At 37.4% G+C, this 17,715-nt stretch overlaps 1 protein-coding gene across 4 annotated transcripts in view; it reads left to right on the forward strand.

Moving 5' to 3' along the window:
* The window catches only part of SUGCT (succinyl-CoA:glutarate-CoA transferase), a 1,028,943-nt gene that overhangs the window by 965,168 nt on the left and 46,060 nt on the right, over nucleotides 1-17,715 (forward strand). The window contains exon 13 of one of the 4 annotated variants that reach the window (XM_045193162.2): nucleotides 3,003-10,733. The exons of 1 other annotated variant lie outside the window; for it this stretch is intronic. In XM_045193162.2, the coding sequence (XP_045049097.1) occupies nucleotides 3,003-3,166 (164 nt within the window). In that variant the 3' untranslated portion in view covers nucleotides 3,167-10,733. Of the gene's footprint in view, nucleotides 1-3,002; nucleotides 10,734-17,715 lie in introns of those variants that run through there. 2 more of the 4 variants (XM_024558287.3, XM_045193170.3) reach the window with 2 other exon arrangements.

A 17,715-nucleotide genomic window follows, 5' to 3' on the forward strand; every position in this document is an offset into this window, starting at 1 on the left:
TGGCCTTACATGTATATAATTACATCAAACATTTTCTACTTCTTGAAACAAGTATATTTTAAAAGCCTTTTATTCTCTTTGTGCAAAGCTTAGACTGAGAGAGATGTCCCTGATACACTTGATTGTTGTACAGGGTGGCATGAATAGTTTAACAGGAGCTTAATTTTCCTGGGATCTGAACATCACTTTATTTGCTTCATTGCATATACACATGTCTTTATCCAAGTAAGTGTAAAAATTTACCAAGTAATACCAAACTAACAACCTAAATTATTTAAGATTTTTATGCAAAGGGTCAAATACTTTTAATCCTAAACTGGTGACATAGTCTTCAGTATAATTCTGGAAGCTACCAGGAAAGTATGGTGTATAGAGAGAGTGACCAAAATTGAAATTCCATTTAATATGGCTGGACCTGAAGAGTTTCCTCAATACCATCATTGCATGGAGGTTGAACATCTTAGGTCCTTGGTACTGATGTGTACTATAATGTGGACAAAATCTCAAAAACATGATGCTGAGTGAAAGAAGACAGACACAAAAGGTCACCTACTATATTTACATTTACATGGAATATCCAGAATAGATATATCCATAGAGACAAAAAGTAGGTCAGTAGTTGCCAGGGGATGGAGGGAGCAGGAGTTGAATGAAACTGTTTAATGGATAGAGGGTTTTACTTTGAGTGATGGAAATGTTTCGGAACTAGATAGAGGTGGTTGTTGTAAAGCATTGTGAATGTGCTAAATGCCACTGAATTGTTCAGTTTCAAATGGTTAATTTTAAGTAATGTGAATTTCATGTAAAATTTCAAATTATTTTGTTTTAATTCCAAGTTCTTCAACCCAAGAGATCTTGATTTGGAAGACAACTCTGTCCCTTTCTAGTTGTGTGACAATGGGCTAGTTATTTTAATTTCCCAATGTCAACCCTAACTCTAACCATTTTACCTTAGCCCCCCTTTACCTTCAATGCCCATACAGGATTGTTGTGAGGATTATGTGAGATAATATATGTACTGCCTTTGGTACAGAGGCTGATGCATCATAAATTCTTAGGAAACAGTAGCTATTACTGCTTACTACTATTAGCAGCAGCAGCAACAATAATACTATTGTAGTAGGTTGTGTTCCAACCCAGGTACTTGATATATTCAAGTGATTAGTTTCCAGTTGGAAGTCTCACTTCAGGTTACTAATTTAGGAATAAGGACTATGGCATTAACTTTAGCCATGTATGCCCTCAGTGGAGTTCTTTTGAGAGACAAGCTTTAGATTTAAATTTTTGTTAATTAGTATCAAAATAGAAGCAGGTCTGTAAGAGCAATGAGTAGGGATCACATACCTAAAACGTCCTATTATCAGCTTTCTTAGGAGAGCAGCACACTGTGCCTCCCAATGTGTGCTCCTTTATTGAAAAGGAACCAACACATGAAAAAAAGTCATGCACTGGGGCATTTAAAAGGAAATGTGAGAAAAACAGGGATTTCACTGGGCTTCAGATGTGGAAAACTTTTGCTATCAGTTGAAGGTTCCCATTTATCGGTAATGGATGGAAGGTGTTACACAGAGGGGTGACTCGATGGTCTCTGTTGCTCCAGCTCCATCAAAAATGGTTTCTATAACAGTACTTTTTATTAACGGAATTCTCCAAAGAGATGGAAGCACATTCACTGCTTTCCTTACTGACAATTTGTTACCCACATATGTTTTGGTTTTATTTATTCTTCCTATGAGTTGCAAATCAAGAGGAGGCTGAAAAACTTTTTAGGAGATAGAAATGCAGTTTTGTAGTCTTCTTCTTGTGACTATGTAAATTGTTTCCTTGAAGGCTAATCAAATGAGAAATAAAGGACAGCAACATCAAAACCACTTGTTGAATGATACAGTAAAGGTAGACTCTGTTCCCCAATATCAGTTAAACTTTTCCATGTTAGAGTGGGGAGTAAAAAGATACTGCTAAGGCTATGGAAACTGCATGGCTGTCAATTGGAGACAAAGCAAATGCACATGGATTTGCATCCTGGTGTTATTAATTATTAGCCATGTGACCTTGAGTAAAACCTTAGCTTGTGGGCTTTAGTGGCCTTATTTGAAGAATGGGGATATCTATTTCCAACAGTGGTTGAAAGTATTGCTTTAATTACCCTGTTTACAGTAGTTCAGTGCTCAGCAAATAGCTGGAGATACATGTTCTTTCCCCTTGCACTGAAAGCTTCAAGAGAGATGCTATGGCAGCTTTGCCATCAGAGTAGCCAGTGGGTTTTGTGCATTATTGTGGGCTAGGGAATGTTTGCTTAGTGCTTTCTGTCCATTATCTCATTTAAATTCTTACATCAAGTTTATGTGGTAAACATCATACCCAGTTTACAGCTGTGGAACATGAGGCTCAGAGAAATTAAGTGATTTCTTCAAGATGGCTCTGCTAGCAATTATAAAAGCTAACATCCAAACTCAGGTCTCCCTGACAATGGAGTTTGCATATATAACTTCTACCATCAAAATGCTCCATCCAGGGTTTAGATGCTGCTTAGTTGAGCTGCTGTTTGTTGAATTAAATCTTGGAACTGTACAGTAGACACTGAATAGTAAAATTTTGGGTTGTCTTCACCTGGGGTACAATTTTCAACTTCAGAAAGGCATTATATATCCTGGTCATTATTCTCTTGAACCCAGACAGTCCACTAGGTTGAGTACCTTACCCCTATGAGTTCCTGTGACAGAACTGACAACTTTTCAACAGGCCGGACACATACCAGGCATGTGTGTGCAGCCTCTGCATATTGGTACACAGGTCAGATGACCTCTATGCAGTTGCATGAAATGGAGTCAAGAAAAAGCATATGTGAAAATACATTTCTTTCCAAAATGATGGTGCATCTGCAAGGATGTGACTGGCAGTGGTATTCTTGGCATTCATTGGAAACACCCCAGGCTGCTTGGGTAATTAATTTCCTAAGGTTAGTCATTTACAGGCTTCCCGCTTTCTTCTTCTTTTGACAGGCCCAGCTGTGAGATACAGTAAGTTCAAAATGTCAGAGGCCAGGCCGCCTCCCCTGCTTGGGCAGCACACAATGTACATCCTGAAGGAGACCCTCAGATATGATGACAGCACCATTCAAGAGCTGCTCAGGACTGGAGTAGTGAGCCAACCTGAAACCAAATGAAAAAGGAAAATACTGTTTCTTAAAACCACAATCTGAATGCATTTTGCTAGCAAAGGCAATACTCTTTCTGAACTCTTCTCCCTAATTCTGGTGCCTGGCACTAGAAGGTAGAATTAGGTAAATTTCAGATTTCCTGCCTAACGTTTGGCTCTGGTATCTGCTTTTTAAATGTACCCCACCTTATACCCTAGCTGGTGTGGCACAGTGAATTGAACACTATCCTGTCACTGGTTCAGTTCCATCAGGGCACATGCCTGGGTTGCTGGCCAGATTCCTAGTTGGGGGTGTATGAGAGGCAACCAATTGATGTTTCTCTTACACCTCTATGTTTTTCTCCCTGCTTTCTCCTCTCTCTAGAAATAAATAAATAATTTTTTTAAAAGATTTAAATCTACCCCACCTTTCATTTCTTATTAATTTTTCCTCCAGATAATAGATTAATTGTATATTTGTGGGATATTTTCGTAAAGATCTTTTTCTAGAAAAATACATTCCTCTTTCTAATTATATCAATAGCTTAAATGTTTTGCCTTTTTAACCCATGCTGGTCTGAAAAAAAAGACAACCCAGATCTCCTGGCATTCTCTACTTGTACATAAAGTCCTCATTTAAACCTTTGTTAGGAAGTCAAAGTAATAAGCAGAATGACAGTCTCAGTGATTGATTTTAAACACAATAACTTAATTTTGAGCTCATGAGCTCTTGGTTAACCTGTCATTTAGACCATGGACTTTGCTGATGGCCATTATAGAACTGAACTCTATTCTCTGCCATTGAAGTAAATGTTTACTTTATGTTGTATTTCTCTGATTACTTCATGATACAATAGCAGAAAAGCAATTTCTATCAATGTGTTTCTTTTTTAAAGATTTTATTTTTTTTTATTTTTAGAGAGAGGAGAAGGAAGGGAGAGAGGGAGAGAAACATCAATGTGTGGTTGCCTCTCACATGCCCCCTCATGGGGACCTGCCCCATAACCCAGGCATGTGTCCTAACTGGGAATCGAATCAGTGACCCTTTGGTTTTCAGGCCATCACTCAATCCACTGAGCCACACCAGCCAGGGCTTTATCAATGCATTTTGAGGTGTAGGTATCTACATGCATCAGGCATTGAAGAGTAGTTCTTTAATTGATACCTTATTTTGAGCCAAGTATGAATGCAACAAGATCTTAAATGAATGTCAGATAATTATTTAGGTATTAAATAATGTATAAATAATGACAAATAGAAGAATGGAATGAAAACATTCATGGTAATCTGAAGAAGAACGTATCTACTGTAGAAGCATGTATCATTCATGCCTTATTATTAAATATTTGTATTTAAGCATTTAAGTATTTGTCAGTGAATTTAAAGTATGGAAAACATCTTCTGTCCTGAAGGTAGTAACTAAATTGTATATGTGTTCCAGAATAAACTGTCACTCCCAAAACCCACAGCCTGCCAATAACCCACACCCAGGTATAGTCCAAGGAACCAGATGACTCCTGTGATCAATATCCTGATATAATCTCTATTCATGGCCAATAGGCACACATATTTGAAAGTCATGACATTACATACCAAGTGGTAACAGAAAATTAAATTACACATGTTCATCTTTCAAACTGTGATTTAGAACTAGTTTTCTTTTTTCTTTTTGTTCTTTTTTATCAGAATGATTTTAGTCATTTATCCATGCTGTAAGCCTGATAATGCATCTAGAATCAGGGATTCCAATTTAAAAAAATAGTCTTCTCACATGGCCTCACAGGACTTTTTAGAAAGAATGCCTACTAATTTTTGAAACAGTTACTGTCCTCCTTGCTTTTCTTCTCTGTGCACATTTGAAGAACTCCTACTGTTATTCCACTAGTTAGAATTTCATCATAAAGGGTAATTGATGCCTTATGTAGTACTTTTTCCCCAATGGCTATTTCATTGATATATACAGGGTTTGGCACAAATAACACCCCTTTTATTACAAAATCTTGTATTCAAAATCATAAGCATGTAATTCGGTAACATAACAGTATCATACTCAAGCACATCATATGACATTTTAGATGAAATGTTCAAATTTAAACTAAAAATTATTACACCCATATTATTACCCTACCAACCACACTCAAGCAAGCATTACTTCTGCCGGACCCTGTATATTCACTTACTTCAAGTCAGACATTAAAATGAAATTCCTCTATGAATATACAGTTAGTAATGGAAATGATTAAAGACTGGACGACAGACAATTGACAAAACTGTATATCTTAAATGACAGATCCACCATTACTTCTACTGATCCAAGTAGATATCTTAAAATGCAAATTACTTGGTTACTGAGCAATGACCCTAAATATCTGGGTAGTCATATGTAGCAGGATACTGATTGTTCAGAGAGGTCACAAAATACCTCTAAAACCTTTAAATCAATCAAAACTGCAGACTTCATACATACATAACAAAGTAACCAGTAGAGACTCTCTCAAGTACAGTCGTGTACATAGCCAACCAGATTACCATTTACACAATTCAAAATGATCCAGGAGAACTTTGAACCTAGTCATCATCCAACAGAAAGCATTTACTTTACCTGTTTAGTGAGGGAAATGATTCAAAATAATTAGCCCTGAAAAAACATTTTGCTGGCTAAATTTTTTAGCAAATGTCCCAGCTCAGATTCTTCCTATAAACAAATATACTGTTTTAATTATCAGGGCCTATTATCTTACATATTCCCTAAGCCAAACACAATAGTAAGTACCATATGCTCAATTCAATTTATGTCAGGCCTGCCTCCTGGCAGGTTTGTGTCTGAGGCTTGCCTAGAAAAGTTTTTGAAACTTAGTGGGTTAATTGATATAGAGATGAGGGTGTGTCCACAAGCATCTAGAATCTTTTACTTGACTTTTTTAATGAAACTTTTTGCTGCCATAATTTTCTGATTAATCAAGCATGATATTTTCCAACATGCAGTTTGATATGCTGTTTTCCTAGAAGAGGAGAAATGAACATTAACCAACTTTGTGTGACTACCCCAGTTATATGATATCCTTTTGTCTTTGATCCATTTACTAAGAGTTAGAAGTACAATCGTAATTAAAAACAAAACAAAACAAAACAAAGGAGGTCTCATTTAGGCTATTTCATACTAGGTCATTCAGCTGCTAAACCTAGATAGCCCCATAATGGGGATTTGTACATTAAAAGTTCATGACCCTGCTTTTAGCCTTCTTCAGGTAAATTCACCCCTACTCCCATCTCACCTGAATTTGACATTTCACCACAGACTCCTTTGTCTCATGATGTTGGCATGTTGTCTACTGTAAGAGCTTTATAGATGTGAGTTTTGCTTGTCACTTTCCCACATGCCTCAATGCTGATTTCATCCATAGGACTCATTCTCCAGATAATGTGCCTACAGGTACTGAGAATGAATGCCAGCTCAGGGCTAAACAGACTGTCAGATGTTCTGCCTGTCCTCTGACTACTCACCATTGATTCTAAATTGGCAAATGAGACAAGTGGGAAGAAAGGCACTTTCCTTGCCCTTTATACCCTGAACCTGGGCTATTCATTTTCATACTCATTCCCTAAGATTATGGTGTTCTTTTTGCATGTGCTTCTATTCATAGGAAACTAGTTGTTATAGTGAGCCCTTACCATTGATAAGATACTTGAGAAAATGGGCCTGAAAAAAATGGTTGTTAACTTTGATTGTAGTATCAATAATCCATAGAAATGAGAATATCAAGCTCTCTTCCTTCATGATTTTGTTGTACTAGTAGTAGTACAGTATTGTTTGAAAAGGAGAATGAAAAGATTCAGAGAAAAGTACATGCTTCCATTCCAAACACCAATTGTGAAAACAAAAAAACACTTCACAGAGTCTCATTATTATCCATATTGAAGTGTAGAAGTTTTCTCAGACATCAGTATAAAGTTGTTTTTTATAGCAATACCAGGGTTAAATATTTTAAAAATTACTACTCTATATGATACTTAGTGTTTTAATGTAGACATATCAAGCTATCTTCTGAGGCCAAATGGCCCTTAACTTTTAAACCAGCCTGGCTATATGCTGGACAGGTTTTTGAGATGTAGTTATAAAATAAACAACTTCAATAGACATATTTTCCCAACACCCACTCAAAAACATGTCTTCTGCTGTCACTCTAGGAACTTAAAGTATTATAGACAAATGGATGCAAATTCTTTGCACTCACATTTAATACCATATTATTAAAAAAGGAAAACAAGTACAAAAATGAGAGTTTTGAAGATATGAGAGTTAGAGTAGTTACCATTTTTTTGGACTATAAGACACACTTTTTCTCCCAATTTTGGGAGGAAAATGAGGGTGCGTCTTATAGTCCGAATGTAGCTTACCTGGCTCGCTATAGGATTTCTGCTTTTAAGGATGTTATTAAATATTTTACCGAATTTTTTGCTTCAAAATTTTCCCCCTATTTTCCTCCTCTAAAACCTAGGTTCGTCTTATGGTCCAAAAATATGGTACGTTTAAGAAACAGAAAAGGAAAAGAGAGCATGACCCAAGTGTGCATTTGCTTAGGAGACTCTGATGCTCACAGAAGGATGAGCCCAGCATCCTGATGTTCAGGTGCCAGGAGGGGAAGGCAGACACTGAACACAGCTCAAACACCACCCGGAAAACAGAGTTCACCCACCTTCAAATTATTCCTGAGAAATAGCTCTTTTTTCCCCCCATTTCTTAAGGTGTTAGGATTAAGACATTGCCCCAATCCTGCCCTTTGCAACAGTCTTAAAAAGAAGCTGTGGTAGGCAGAATAATGGCCCATCAAAGATGGCCACACCATAATTTTCAGAACCTGTGAATATGTTACCTTGTGCAAGAGGGAATTGAGTTTGCTAATTAGGTTACCTTAAAATAGAAAAATTATCCTGGATTATGCAGATGGACCCAATATAAATACAAGGGTTCTTTAAGTGTAGAAGAATAAATGTCAGTTATGTGATATGAGAAAGACTTTACTGATAAACCACTGCCAACTTTGAAAATGGAAGTGAACTAAAAATGTAGGAATCTAGAAGATGGAAAGCAAAAAGAATGGACTCTCCTACACAGCCTCCAGAAGGAAGGAGCACATACCTGCTTGATTTTAGGCTGGTAAAACTTTTTTGGACTTATTTTGAATTTCTGATTTCCAGAAGTTTAAGATAATAAATTTGCATTGTTTGAAGTCACTAAATTAGTGGTAATTTGTTACAGCACCAATAGAAAACTAATACAGAAGCTGCTCTGCCTTTGCAAGTCTACAGTTATAGGAACAATCACTACTTTTCAAAGTGACCAGGTGACACTTTCTTTCTTTTTTCTTTTTCTATTTTTCTGCCTACTTACTTCCTTACCATTTTTCCCCATTCTCTGAAACCCCTTCTTCTTACTTTCTCACTGATAATATTTTTCTCCCTCTCCTTTTATCCTCCTTCCCCTCTTCCTCCTCTTCTATCTCATCTTTCCCTTTTCACTACATAAACACACAGAGTTATATTTGTGCTACAAAAACATGGATACCAAAACCTACAACTGACCTTAAGAAAAATAGGGCTTGCACAGTAACTTGGAGGATAGTTCTTGGACACTCTGGCCATGACTTCACCTCCACAAAAAATCATGAATTAATCTCTGGGTGGGGTGGTTTCTAAATAACTGCCCATTCTCCCTTGAAACTCAGGGGAGAACATGAAGGAATGTTTCTAATGCCACACTGTGCTGAGGCAGAGCCCTCAGGCTTACTACCTGTCTGTCACATGTCCCCAGTTCTAAGAAAAAAACTATAATACAGGAAAGAATCTAGACTCTGTGACAGCCAGGACCTTGCTTCTTTGGTTATTGGGCTTTCGTCTGAGACAGGTAGGTGGAGATGTGGAAGCATGATTGGTCAATGGTTCTGTTCCAGCACTAGGCCTTGGCCTGTTTCCTGTTCTATTTTTTTTAGAGAAGGCAGGCTTACTTGGCTTTCAGGTGGTGATTACTAGTTTGTTCCTAGCCATTTTATTCAAATAGCCTCTAGAAGGATGATGCCTTCTTCTCTGCTTTGGTTTTGCCATCTGTTAAAAAGAGTGACTGAATCCTCATAGGTCTCTATGATTTTTTCTTTCAACAGGATAAAAAACACTTTAATACATCATTGCTCCCCTTTTCATTTTCTTGCAAATTAACCACATGACAGTCTGTTCAATTCAGCTTGGTTTCTTTGGCTCCTGACTGCATATACTGGAGGAAAAATGCTTTCCTGCCCCTCATCTCATCACCTGCACCTTTTCTCTTGCCCAAAATTTTGCACAAGTACTCATCATGAAGCCAGACACTCAGCTTCAGAACACACAACTGAGATTGAAATTAATGTAAAACAGCCCCTTTACCTCTTTCTGAACCCTAAAGAAAAAGTCAGACTTCCCTAGCATCTCTTGGTATGAGACGTGGCAACATGTGGAACACACATTTGCCCTGACAGTCTTGAATTTATGATTTTAGATTTTACAAAGAACTTTCTGGCTGTTCTTGACAGAAGCTTTGAAATGTACTACAAATGGATATTATTGTGTTCTTTCTTTGGAGAGGGTCAAGCAAATTGTAGCATCTATGAGTATATTAGGGGGAGGGACTTAACATCACTCTTTCTGGGATTAGAAAAATGAACTATATTTCCTTATGTAGAATTGCCCTTGCATAAAGTCAAACATGTTTGCAGTGACATTCACAGACATTAGAGGGAAGGGCAGAAATGCGATAACCTAAAGGTCACCTCGGGAAGCTATGCCCAGTGACTTGGGACCCTAAGAATCTTTTCAGCCTGATTTGTTGAACTGTATAATGGGAAAGGTCTGAGGCAACAGCAAACTAAATTTCCCTATTTAAAAAAAAAAAAAACAAGAAGATGGAAATATTCAATCACTATGACTTCCACCTCTGTGTCCATGTTTTCCATCTTGTGAATCCCAAGCATTTTGTTTGGTACTCTACCTTTGCTTTCTGGGAAAATCTAAGTGAAAGAATGTGGACCCAGTACTCAGCCAGAGGTGGTGCTCAGGACTTGTAGGTGAATCAGTGAGCTGAACTCACTGACAGAACCATGGAGAGATGACAGTGATCAAAACTCAATGTTTTATGCACCTATTATCACATGACTCAGGTGACATGAGTTGAAATGAGTAGCTTGGTGGGTCTCTGTGTGGGTGTATTTCTCGGGGAAGTTTTATTAACTAAGCAGAAAGAGCACTGAGATCTAGAATAAGCTCAACTGGGGGAGAAAAGGACTTTACCAGTAGTCAGAGTTATAACCTTTAATTTCCTGTGCAAAATGGAAGTAGATTTACCCTACTCATCCCTAAAATATAAGAACTCTTATTGTATTCTTTTCTGCGTTGGGATACATAATATATATAGTTTAGCAATGCTGGGTGATTTTTCATGAGTTTTATGACTATTATGATGCTAAATAATAATACTTATCATAAGTAACATCTATTGAGTTCTTATATGGAAACTATTTTTGTCAGTATATTTACATGTACTAATCACTTAATAAATGTGCCTGAAAAGGCTTGATGGATGTGCTTCTTGGAGAAGACATTATGTCAGTGTGGAGAACTTATGTGTTCTAACACATTCAGTGCAGTTGATACCCTGTCATTATTACCATGAACACTACTTTCAGATTGTCTTCCTAAAACTCATCACACATAGGACTTTTGAGATCTTCAAGGGATAATGGACAAGATATATCAGGGGCAGAAAGAAAAACCCTAATTCAATCCTTTCAACCTTTTCACATGATCTAGAAATAATAGTGTTCCCAGACAACTCACCTGGAAAATCTCAACTTGCCATCTCAGCAAGATATTACACTTTTTTTCATTTGTTACAAGTCCTAAGTGCATATATACACACAAAAGAGGACCTTAACCCCAACCAATTTTTCTGTGTATAAATTTACAGATATAAACTGTCATTATTGGTTCTTTTCAAAGGTTAAATAGAGTCATAAAGTAGCTGAATAAGTACTTTAAAAACAACTCTCCCAAAGACCACTGTTGAGAAAAATGAGAGAACCTAAATCACTTGGTTTTAACCACTTAAGGGAGCATCTTAGTGCATAAAGAACACCCAGCACACTGTTGAGTCCTAATGGACTCTGAGAGAAACTATTTCAGTATAAATGAACTATGGCATGTCAGAGATACTAAAAATTGTTGGAAAATAAGTGACACTATGTCCGATTAAATTTCAGATTCTTCTCAGACAAATGAAAAAGTATGAGAAATGTCCAGAAATGTCCATAATTTATTTATTCAAGCAGGAGTTAAAAGTTACATTAGTAGAAAAATATTCATTTGTGTAAGCAAATGCAATAAAAAATGTGATCTTCTCAAATGAGAACATACAGGAGTGAACCATAGAGAAAACTTCTTTTGGTTCATTTAGAACATTTTCAAAGTATTGGTGTAGAGAGGAGAGGGAAGTATATCTTGTTGTTTGTCTGTTAACCCATGCATGAAGCTTTTTCTGATCTCCCTGATTGGAAGTGATCTCTGTATCTTGTTCACTCTTTAAGTCTTCTGCTTTAATCTGATCACAACAGTTATATGACATTGAGTTATAATTAATGGTCACCAATTTCTGTCTCCCATTAAACTTTAATATCCAGTAGTGAATATTACTGGATATTAATCCAGTAATCTTAATCTACAGTAGTTATCATGATGCCACCTCTATGGAAGATACACAATAAATATCTTTTGAATAGACACTCTTTCACCCACCAGATTATATGTTCTATGAGGGAGGAATTGGTCATATTAATTTTTTATTACTCATAATGCCTGTGATAGTCTTCAAAGATGGTTTTCATCAATTCTTCTCTTCCTATATGCACATGCCTCTCTTTCCATTCACAGATGTGCTTTGTTTCTCTTCCCCTGAAATTCAGGCTGGCCTTATGATGGGTTCATTTTAAAAAATATTTTTATTTTAAATAAACAGATTCACAAAAATTACAAAAATAGTATATATAATTCCCATATACTGTTAACTCAGTATCCACTGATATTAACATTTTATATAACCAACATACAATGATCTACACCAAAACACTAACATTGATATAATAATATTAATTATTCTATAAACATTATTCAAATATTACTAGCTGTCTCACTTTGGTAGACAGAATTCTAAGATATTCCCCAGGATTCCCAACTCTTGATATACACACACTCTCTCCTCATTATGCAATCAAATACTAATCTAAGTGCTGCTATCAAAGGATTTTGCAGCTGTAATTGAGGTCCCAAGTATTATCTGGGTGGACCTTATCTAAAGGACCTCACATGAGTCCTTTAAATCTTGGTCTAGAGATTAAAGATTTTAGGCCAAAGATTTGAAGCACAAGGGAAGAAACTTTCCAAAAGAATATGCTTTCCAAAAAATAAACAAACAAAAGAAAATGTCTCACTTTGATGAACAGAATGTGGTAGAAATGATACTGTATCAGTTCTAGGTCAAGGCTTGAAGAAGTTTAGCATCTTTTTCATTTTTTCTTTGATATCAACCATTACAGAAGAAGTGTAGCTGCTATCTTGGGAGAAGAAGGGCCAGTTGGAGGAGCTCAAAGACACCAGGCACATGAGTTCTTTCCTGGCCCTTCAGCTCACTTCTATAACCATGCGAATTCAGCTGAGCCAGTAACTCCAGCCATTGCCACATGGAGTAAAAGAACTGCCCAGCTGAAACTTACCCTAATGCTGATCCACATAAATTAATGTTCTAATCCATCCTTTCAAGTCACTTTGTTATATAGCAATATGTAAGTAAATATCTAACTTAGAGAAGGCTCTCAATAAATATTTAATAAACGTAGTTTGATGAATAGTGTTCATGAAATCTTGGCTGATGAAGGCAGGAAATAAGATGCTGTGCTATGGCTTATTAATTATTTTTTCTATTGAAATAGGGCCACCAAAAACCTGTTTTAGTTGAAAGTTTTTTTTTTTTAATGAATTGGCCTACTAATGTCACATAACAAATGGAATATGTTTAATTATTTTGATAATGTGGTGCCTCAGTGTCATCATTCTGACCAGGTGTGAATCCTTTCCCATCCTCAGATGAAACTGAAGATAGTTGAACAGAAGTTGCCATGATTTTGATCTAGGAAAAGGTTAAGTATAGAAAAGGTTTAAGTTACTGAGGGGTTTCCATGGTAGGCCGCCTCTAAGAAGGCCCCCAAAGGACCTTACCTGTGCTTCACACTTTTGTGTTCTCCCTTCTCACAATGTACCAAGGTTGGTCTGTGGAAACAACAACATACAGCACAGATGATGGTATGATTAGGTTTTGAAAAACTGAAGCTTCTGCTCACTCTCTCTGTCTCTCTCCCCCCAAATCCCTTTCTGTCTCTCATCATACATTCTGGAGCAGCCTCTTGCTATGGGGTGAGCAGCCCTATACAGAGGCCCACATAAAAAGGAACTGGAAGCCTCTGACTAGCAGCCAGTGGGAAACTGAGGTCTGCTGGCCTGCCAGAACCTCAGATTCCCTCGGTATAGCTTGGAGATGACTATAGACCAGCCAACATGCTTACTGACATCTCAGAACCATGCAGCTAAGCCTCTCCCAGATTCCTGACCTTCAGAAACTGTGCAAATGAATAAATTGTTGTTTCAACTATATTTTCAATAAATTAGGTTAGCTTTACCTTGGGGGAATTTGTTTAGGCAAAAAGTCATTTTATAAAAAATTATTTTATTGTTTAAGTATAGTTGTCTGCATTTACCCTTCCACTCCCCCCTGCCAGTCATCCTCATCTCCTTCCCCTGATTCCAACCCTCTTTGGTTTTGTCCATGTGTCCTATATAGTTGTTCCTCTAAACCTTTCCACCCTTTTCCCCGATTATCCCCTCCCTCCCCACTCTGGTTACTGTCAGATTGTTCTTAATTTCAATGTCTCTAGTTATATTTTGCTTGCTTGTTTGTTTTGTTGATTAAGTTCCAATTAAAATTGAGATCATATGGTATTTGTCTTTCACCACCTGGCTTATTTCACTTAGCATAATGTTCTTCAGTTCCATCCATGCTGTTGCAAAGGGTACGAGCTCCTTCTTTCTTTCTGCTGCATAGTATTCCATTGTGTAAATGGGTCATAGTTTTTTGATCCATTCATTTACTGTTGGGCATTTAGGTTGCTTCCAGCTTTCAGCTATTGTAAATTGTGCTGCTATGAACATTGGGGTACATAGGCTCTTTTGGATTGGTGTTTCAGGGTTCTTAGGATATAATCCCAGCAGTGGAATTGCTAGGTCAACAGGCAGTACCATTTTTCATTTTCTGAGGAAATTCCATACTGTTTTCCACAGTGGCTGTAACAGTTTGCATTCCCACCAACAGTGCAATAGAGTTCCCTATTCTCCCCAACCTCTCCAACAGTTGTTATTTGTTGCTCTGTTTACGATGGCCATTGTCTTGGGTTTGAAGTGGTATATCATTGTGGTTTTAATTTGCATCTCTCTGATGGCTAGTGATGCTAAGCATGTCTTCATATATAACTTGTACCTCTTTATGTCCTCCTTGAGAAGTGTTTGTTCAACTCCTTTGTCCATTTTTTAATTGGGTTGCTTGTCTTCCCAGAGTGGAGTCGTGTGAGTTATTTTTTTTTAATATTTATTGTTATTCAATTACAGTTGTAGGCCTTTTCTCCCCATCCCTCCAGCCCACCCCAGCCAAACCCATCTCCCTCCCCCGCCTCCACCCTCCCCCTTGATTTTGTCCATGTGTCCTTTATAGTAGTTCCTGTAATCCCCTCTCCTCACTGTCCCCTCCCCACTCCCCCCTGGCTATTGTTAGATTGTTCTTAACTTCAATGTCTCTGGTTATACTTTGTTTGCTTTTTTCTTCTGTTGTTATGTTCCAGTTAAAGGTGAGATCATATGGTATTTGTCCCTCACCACCTGGCTTATTTCACTTAGCATAATGCTCTCCAGTTCCATCCATGCTGTTGCAAAGGGTATAAGCTCTTTCTTTCTCTCTGCTGCATAGAATTCCATTGTGTAAATGTCATCAGCGATATTGGCCTGAAATTTTCTTTCTTCGCTGTGTCTTTATCTGGTTTTGAGATTAGGATGATGCTGGCTTCATAAAAAGAGTTTGGGAGTCTTCCATCATTTTGGATTTTTTCGAATAGTCTGTGAAGGTTCGGGGTTAGCTCTTCCTGAAATGCTTTGTAGAATTCTCCAGTGAAACCATCTGGTCCAGGGCTTTTGTGTGTTGAGAGTTTTTTGATTACTGCTTGTATTTCATCTGCTGTTATTGGTCTGTTCAGGTTTTCTGCTTCTTCTTCATTCAGTTTTGGAACATTATATTTTTCTAGAAATTTGTCCATTTCACCTAGGTTTTCACATTTCTTGGCATACAGTTCTTCCTAGTAATTTGTTACAATCCTTTGTATTTCTATGGTATCAAGTTGTAATCTCTCCTCTTTCATTTCTGTGCTTATTTGGATCCTCTCTCTTTTTTTCTTGATGAGCCTACCTAAAGGATTGTTGATTTTGTTTATCTTTTCAAAGAACCAGCTCCTGGATTCATTGATCCTTACAATTGTGCTTTTAGTCTCTATGTCGTTTAACTCTGCTCTGATCTTGGTTATTTCCTTCCTTCTGCTTGCTCTGAGCTGTCTTTGTTGTTGTTCCTCCAGTTCTTGTAGGCGTAGGGTTAGGTTGTTTGTTTAAAATGTTGCTATCTTTTTAAGGTAGGCCTGTATTGCTATGAACTTCCCTCTCAGGACTGCCTTTCCTGTGTCCCATAGGTTTTGGGTTGTTGTGAGTTCATTTTCATTTGTTTCCAGAAAGTTCTTGATTTCTTCCCTAATCTCGTTCTTGACCCATTCATTGTTTAATAGCATGCTATTCAGTCTCCATGATTTTGAGTGTTTGGGGTTTTTTCCTTTCGTGTTGGTTTCTAGTTTCATTCCCTTCTGGTCAGAGAAAATGCTTGATATAATTTCAATTTTCTTGAATTTGTTGAGGCTTGCTTTGTGTCCTATAATGTGGTCTATCTTTGAAAAAGTTCCATGTACACTTGAAAAGAATGTGTATTTTGCTTCTTTGGGATGAAAAGCTCTGTATATATATCAGTTAAGTCCATTTTATCTAGGGTATTGTTAAGTGACACAATATCCTTGTTGATATTTTGTTGGGAAGATCTGTCCATTTTTGACAGTGGGGTGGTCAAGTCCCCTACTATAATTGTGTTGCTCTCAATGTCTTTTGTTGAAGTCCTCCAAGATTTTCTTTATGTATTTGGGTGCTCCTATGTTGGGTGCATATATATTTACAATGTTTATGTCTTCTTGGTGGATTATTCCTTTGGGTATTATGAATTGACCTTCTGAGTCTCTCTTTATGGCCCTTCTTTGGAAGTCTATTCTGTCTGATATGAGTATTGCTACCCCTGCTTTTTTTTCCTGTCCGTTTGCTTGGAAAATTTGTTTCCAGCCCTTCACTTTCAGTGTGTGCAAGTCTTTTGCCATGAGATGGGTCTCTTGTAGGCAGCATATGTGTGGGTCATGTTTTCTTATCCATTCAGCTATTCTATGTCTTTTGATTGGAACATTTAATCCATTTACATTTAAGGCTATTATCGATAGGTAATTATTCATTGCCATTTTTTCCTGCTTGTGTTCTTCTCTCTTACTCTTTTCCTTCCTTTCCTTAAAGCGTTCCCTCTTGCAGAGCTGGTTTGGTGGAAGTGTATTCTTTTAGACTTCTTTTGTCTGGGAAACTCTTTATTTGGCCTTCTATCTTGATTGAGAACCTTGCTGGGTAAAGTAGTCTTGGTTGCAGGCTTCTGGTTCTCATTACTTGGAATATTTTTTGGCATTCTCTTCTGGCTTGGAGCATTTCCATTGAGAAGTCAGTTGCTAACCTCATTGGGGCTCCCTTGTATGTTACTTCCTTTTTCTCCCTTGCTGCCTTTAAGATTCTTTCTTTGTCTTGGAATTTTGCCATTTTAATGATGATGTGTCTTTCACTGGGCTTCTTTGGGTACCTCTTGCTAGGGACTCTCTGTGTTTCCTGGATTTGTGTGACTTTTTCTCTCCTCAGATTAGGGAAATTTTCCATCATTACTGTTTCAAACAGGTTTTCTATCCCTTGCTCTTCTTCTTCTCCTTCTGGTATTCCTATTATACGGATATTGTTACGTTTCATGTTGTCCTGCATTTCCCTTAACACCTCTTCATTCTTTCCTAGCCTCTTTTCCTTTTCTTGCTATTTCTGTGTGTCTTTTTCTACTTTGTCCCCCAGCTCACTGATCCAATCCTCTGCTTCATCAAGTCTGCTTTTCATTCTTTCTACTGTGTTCTTCAGTTCAGAAATTGTATTCTTCATTTCCTCTTGGCCCTTGTTGATAGTTTCTATTTCCTTTTTCATGTTGATATAATTTGCAGTGAGTTCATTGTAGTTTCCCTGTAGTTTCTGGTAGTTCTCTTTGAGCTCAGAGAGCTCAGTGAGCTTCCTGATAACCATTGC

Source organism: Desmodus rotundus, chromosome 6 (genome assembly GCF_022682495.2).
Source record: "Desmodus rotundus isolate HL8 chromosome 6, HLdesRot8A.1, whole genome shotgun sequence".
In the NCBI taxonomy this organism is placed as follows: Eukaryota; Metazoa; Chordata; class Mammalia; order Chiroptera; family Phyllostomidae; genus Desmodus; species Desmodus rotundus.